Source organism: Oenanthe melanoleuca, chromosome 3, assembly GCF_029582105.1.
Source record: "Oenanthe melanoleuca isolate GR-GAL-2019-014 chromosome 3, OMel1.0, whole genome shotgun sequence".
NCBI classification, from domain to species: domain Eukaryota; kingdom Metazoa; phylum Chordata; class Aves; order Passeriformes; family Muscicapidae; genus Oenanthe; species Oenanthe melanoleuca.
Window position 1 is genome coordinate 94,698,838 of NC_079336.1, and position 6,000 is coordinate 94,704,837.

The following is a 6,000-nucleotide window of genomic DNA, read 5'->3' on the forward strand; positions in this document are numbered from 1 at the left end:
CCCGGCCGCTCCCCCTGCCCATTCCGCAGGAGAGGCGCTGCTGGGGCCGGGCCGGGAGCGGGTCCCGCCCTGCCCAGCCAGTTTCGCCCAGGTGCGGGGGGAGGCGGCGGTTTAAGAGCGCGCCCGGCGGCCCGGGGGAGGAGCCGCCGCTCCCCCCGCGCGTCCCAGGTGTAACCGGAGCCGGGAGGGCGCGGCGCAGCCACCAGCACCTGCGGAACCTGTCGGGCGGCTCACACCGCTCCGCCGCCGCTGCCGCGCACACACCGCTGCCTCCGCGCCCCCGAGCACCTTCCGCGGCCCCCCCGCGCCCCGCCGCCCTCCCCAGCCATGAAGCCGCTCTGCGGGGCCGCGCTCCTGCTGCTGCTGCTCTGCGCTGCTGTCTCTGCCCAGGACTGTGAGTGCCCGCACCCCTCTGTCCGCCCCGCCCCGGGACCCCCTCCTGCCAGGCTGAGCGCCCTGTGCCGCCAAATGCGACACCATTCCTCTCTCCGCCGAGGGCGCGGAGGGGCAGGAGCGCCCGGCCCCAACAGCGCCCCTTTGTCCGAGCCCGAGGGGAGCCCGGCGCTCGGGAAGGGAGGGAGAGAGGGTTGGTGCCCGGGGGGAGCGGGGGCTGCGGGCACGCCACGCCCGCCCGGCGAGGGGAGGCTTTGTCCGTCCCGCCCGGCGGCGGAGCGCGGGCGGCCGTGCCCCCGGTGCCCGGCTCGGTGGGCTCGGTGGCCCCCGGTGCCCGGCTCGGTGGGCTCGGTGGCCCCCGGTGCCCGGCTCGGTGGGCTCGGTGGCCCCCGGTGCCCGGCTCACGGCCGCGCTTCTCTTGCAGCGTGCGTCTGCCAGAAGAACAAGCGCGTTACCAACTGCAGGTTGCAGCCGGACGGGCGGTGCCGCTGCGAGGCCATCGGCTCCGGTGTCTCCGTGGACTGCAACACCCGTGAGTAAAACGGCTCGGCAGTGTGGGTGGCAGGGGAACGCCGGGGAATACGTGAGAATTTGAGTCCTCAGCAAATAATGGAGGCAAGGAAGGAGTTCTTCTTCCTGGTCTTACAGGTCAACTGGTGTTGGAAGAAAAGTGTTCAGGGTTTCTCTACTTGTACTGATGTAGGCTCCGTCTCCTCTTCAATATTTGCTCTCCGGTTTTTCAAGATTTTCTTGAAGATGAATCTTTAGCTTCCTTGCAAGCACATATCCTCACTTTTCCTACAAATCTAAAGGAAAAGAGCCATGTGACAAGACCTCTCTCAGGGTTCAAACTCAGATAAGATGTGAACAAGCCTCTAGCTGTGAGAAATGGAAGCTGTAAATCCTAAGGCTGGACTTGTTAGGCCTTTGCCTTGAGAGGCTGACATACCCCTGTTGCATTGACTTTATGCACCACCTACACATTAGACATTGTTCTTCCTTGTAATGGCTTCGGATTTAGCTGCCGCTGATGTAACCTTTTGTTTGTAGGACTCAGAGCTCTGTTTTGGACATGCGTGATCTGATGCTGCTTAACGCGACTTTCTGGTTATTTTTAGTGACTTCAAAATGCCTGCTAATGAAAGCAGAAGTGATGGGCTCAAAATCCGGTCGTCGTGAGAAACCAAAAGATGCATTTGAAGATACCGATGGCCTCTATGATCCTGAGTGTGAAAACAGTGGTGCTTTCAAGGCAAAGCAGTGCAATGGAACCACCTGTTGGTGTGTGAATACAGCTGGAGTTAGAAGAACTGACAAACATGATGCAGACTTGAAGTGCAATCAATTAGTCAGAACGATGTAAGTCTTTCAACAGGGTGTGCTGTGACACGAAAACATTCCTGTATGAGGCTCTGCCTTGTGTGAATGATGCACTGGGGATGAATGAAGATGGAGCAATCAACACTTGGTTACTGCTGGGTTTTTTTCTTCAGAAACAAGGAGGCGTTGAATGGGTTTGGAAGAGACTTTGCTTGCCTTGGTTTTGTCTCATTGTTCTGTTTTTTAGCCTGGGGTTAGATTGTTTTGGAATGTTTTATATGCCTGTACTTCAAGAATATTCATTGTACTTCAGGTGGATCATTATTGAAATGAAACATGCTGAGAGAGATGCTCCTCTGAATGCTGAATCTTTAAAGAAGTAAGTGATTATAGTAATATGTCATGGTAGTGTATGCATGTCCTACTAGACATCTAGTGTATTTCTAAACAGTTGCTAAGAGCATTGTCAGACCTGTGAACTCATTTGTAAGACACCTTAGCCGATCCTTCATAGAATTGCTTTAATTTGTATTGGAAACAAATTAACTGCTAAAGAGATCCCCTTCCGTTTAAAATTGATTGCTAGGTTTTTTCCCCCCCCCTCAAATCAATATGCTAAAACAAATGGAAGGTAATGGATGAAACTGTTGAGAAAGTAAACTTACGAAAATGGCAGAAGGACTGCATAAAGCAGCAGGAGGAAAATGAGAGTTCAGCCTTTTTTTCTTTTATTTTTTTTTTCATTTTGTTAAAACAAAGTCCTACTTGTAGCTATTAGATCACCTCCTTTCCAGAGCAAAAGCTGCTGCCCTCTAGCTCTTCCTCTGAGCTCTTCAAAGCTTTTTTGTCTAACGCAGATGTTTATTTTACAATAAGTGCATCTTCACTGTTAGAAATTAATTGAACTCTGGGTTTGGTTGAGGCAGAGTTGATTTTATTGGTTGCAGTTGGTGTGGTGCTGCATTTTAGACCAGTGACCAAAAAGGTGTTGGTAAATCTGCCAGTGTTTTAGCTGCTGCAGAGCAATGCTTACACAATGTCAAGGCCTTCTCAGACTCTCACTCTGCTGCCCCAGTGAGGAGACTGGGGATGGGCAAGAGCCTGGGAAGGGGACAGAGCTGACATGAATTGATTGAACAGATAGTGCATATTGTATAATGTCATGTTCAGCAGTAAATCTGGGGGAAAGTTTTTTCCCAAGTAGCCATTGCTCAGAGGTTGGCTGGACATTGATCTGTCAGGAATGACTGATTGCATTTACATCACTTGAGGTTTTATATTTCCCCCAACCAACCCTTTCACTTCCCAGACTGTCTTATTTTAACTGATGAGGGTTGGTTTTTTGTTTGTTTTTTTTTTTCTTTGTTTTTGCCTTTGTGATTCTCTTCCCAATCCTGCTAGAGGGAAGTGAGTGAGAGACTAGGTGAGGGTTTAGCTGCTAGCTGAAGTCCACGCACCACAGAGACTGCAGAAGGAAACAATTACACTATTCTTCTCTACTTCTCAAATGCTCTATGTGAAATAATACTGTTTTTACAGCCATGGCTTTCACATTCTTGCAGGTTTTTCACGGATACCATTACCAGTCGTTACCAGCTGAATGGCCGCTATATAGCTAGTGTTCTGGTAAGAGGCACAAAGTTTAGTAAAGTATCAGAACTTCCTTTTGTTGTAACTTAAAAAAACTCATATTTGACTAATGCAATACAGCATGAATTCCAGTAGAAGCTCTCAAAATAGTGATTAGTTAGCAAATAGCTGAACAGAAATGCTAAGAAACTACACTGCTCTCCTTAGTCCATAAATAACATCTTTGCTTCATTTAAAAAGTGGAATTTGAATCCTACTGTAAGCAGCTGGCTTGAGTTCAAGAACCATAAACTTGATCCAGGATGCAAGTTCACAAACTGGATCATAATGTTTTGGTGAATATTTGATAGCTGGATTTAAACTTCCTCCTTCTTAAGACCATACTATATTTTTTTTTTGCAGTATGAAAAGCCTTACATTACTATTGATTTGAAGCAAAATTCCTCAGCCAAATCGTTTGGAGATGTGGATATAGCTGATGTGGCCTACTACTTTGAAAAAGATGTAAGTGTGTCACGGGTAAAGGCTGCTGGAGGCTGGGTGTGTGTCTTGCACTGCACTCGGGAGTCTGGCTGTGTACTGGCTAATAAAGCAAGGTGAATTATTCTTGTGACAAGATAAATGCCTGCTACAATGTGAACTAGCAAGTCTCTCTTTTCCTATCTGTTTCAGGTAAAAGGTCAATCCATCTTTCATAATGATGCTGGGCTAAATGTCAGCATTGACAACCAACCAGTGAAGGTTGAGAAGACGGTGGTCTACTATGTTGATGAAATAGCACCCGAGTTTACCATGAAGTCTCTGACTCCTGGCCTTATTGCTGTCATTGTAGTGGTAGTAATAGCAATAGTGGCTGCAATTGTTGTTCTGGTAAGTTCTACCAAAGCTGCCAAGCAGAACGGTACTGGTACAATTTGGGAAGTAACAGAATATATGTTTGGACTGATGAAAAGTCTTCCTTTGTAAATTGGCTTGCTTCTTCAGACTCGGGAGGTGGGAAATTGGTAATGGGCATACTCACTGTTTCAGGTGACAACTGAGGGGTGTCACCCAGAAAACAAGTACTGGGAACAATTCACAGAGGTGAACAAAGTGCTTCCTGGTTGAAAGTAGCTGAGTGTGACAAACAACCTTGTTGGTACCTACCTCACTTTGGAGGGATGGGGAATGGACAGCTTCAAGTTTTGTGGTTTTAAAGAAAAAAAAAAAAGTTACTTGTGTATCAGGACTTTAAAAATACTTCATTCTTCTCTTACAGGTCCTCACAAGAAGGAGGAAAGGGAAGTACGTGAAAGCTGAGGTAATTAATTTCTGTTTGTGGTGCATGTTTGGGGAGTAGGTTAACCAGGAATCCAGAAACTCCGAAGTTTGTTGGTTAAAAGCTTGCTTTGAGTGCTTCAGATGTGTTTGAGGAGACTGAAAGTATTCGAATTCTGTAGCTAGTTTTCACCTCCCTGTAGGTCTGCACTAGTTTCAAAGGCAGCTGATGATCTGCTGCTTTTCCCAGGGCTGAGGGGGTGGGGTTTGGTTTTACTGCAAATTCTATTTTACATATGAATAGCAAAGGGCTGTGCAATCCACAGGATGTGCTGATAGTCTTGTTCTGTGATGAACAAATACCTTTACTGAGGTATTTGCATGGATCTTGCAGTTTCCATTGAAGAGCTGCTTTCCAATGGAATAGCAAATGGTGCTTCCCACCAAGTGTGGAGCCTTTTGTGAAGGAATCCAAACAATGTTGAAGCTAAATAGTATTGTCTGCTTTTTTTTTTTTTTTTTTTTTTTTTTTTTTTAAATATCTGGTGGGTTCTGTTAGTGTTGCATGGAATCCATTTGCTAATGAAAATCTGAGCAAGTCCCGATGATTTATTGAGTTTTAAAGTTTAGAAGTAGCACAGATGTTGATCTCCTTCTACCTCCTCTCCTCCAGGTGAAGGAAATGAACGAAATGCATAGAGGACTGAATGCTTAACTAAATCAACTGAAGACAAGCCACATTCAAGCAAGAAGACAACAAAAACATTGGAGGCATGAATCTTAACTCTTAAAAGTTTCCTCCTGAAAGGGAGGCTATTGTGCTCACTTAATGATTGTTAAAACTTTTAACAACCAAGACTGATAACTATTCAAGTACTTTTACTATTTGTTGAGAGTTAAATGCACCATCTTACTCAAGTAAAACTTAACTATTGCTCCCTGATTTTATTTTTTTATGATGATGAAACGAGTTGACAACTGCTGTTACTAGGGTTTTGGAGCATACATGCCTAAATGCTTATTTTACCCTTGTGGGAGTTCTATTGAAAGTAATGATTTTGTAGCCACGTTATAATGAGATTGTCTGCTGTATAACTGAACACAACGTTTTTATGGCAGTTTGTACATATTTGAAGTTGCTGTAACTTTTTTATGACTTGAATTAATAAAACTTTGAAACAGGCTTCTAATTCTTCCATGGTGAAATTATAATCTACTAAGTTATCATGCTTACAAATTTGTAGTTTGATTCCTTAGAACAAGGAACCTCAGCATAGATTAATATAATTCTAGAACTCCAACTAGCAGTGCTATCTAGTATCTCAATAGCATGATATTTTTTTCTTAAAGCTGTGAAACAAGAGTGAAATGATAATATATAGCTTGTTGTATAAAAAACCAACAAGCTGAGAATGCAGTCATTTCAGGAATGCATAGACT

General features: G+C 45.4%; 1 protein-coding gene across 1 annotated transcript; it reads left to right on the top strand.

Annotated features, from left to right (window-relative positions):
* Nucleotides 1–62: 62 nt before the first annotated feature.
* EPCAM (epithelial cell adhesion molecule) lies at nt 63–5,743 on the top strand. The gene is made up of 9 exons (XM_056487748.1): nt 63–394; nt 818–925; nt 1,512–1,752; nt 2,027–2,092; nt 3,276–3,339; nt 3,706–3,807; nt 3,976–4,173; nt 4,562–4,603; nt 5,234–5,743. Exons 1-9 carry the CDS (start codon nt 328–330, stop codon nt 5,273–5,275), a joined length of 930 nt encoding a protein of 309 aa, XP_056343723.1. The 5' UTR covers nt 63–327; the 3' UTR covers nt 5,276–5,743.
* Nucleotides 5,744–6,000: the final 257 nt, after the last annotated feature.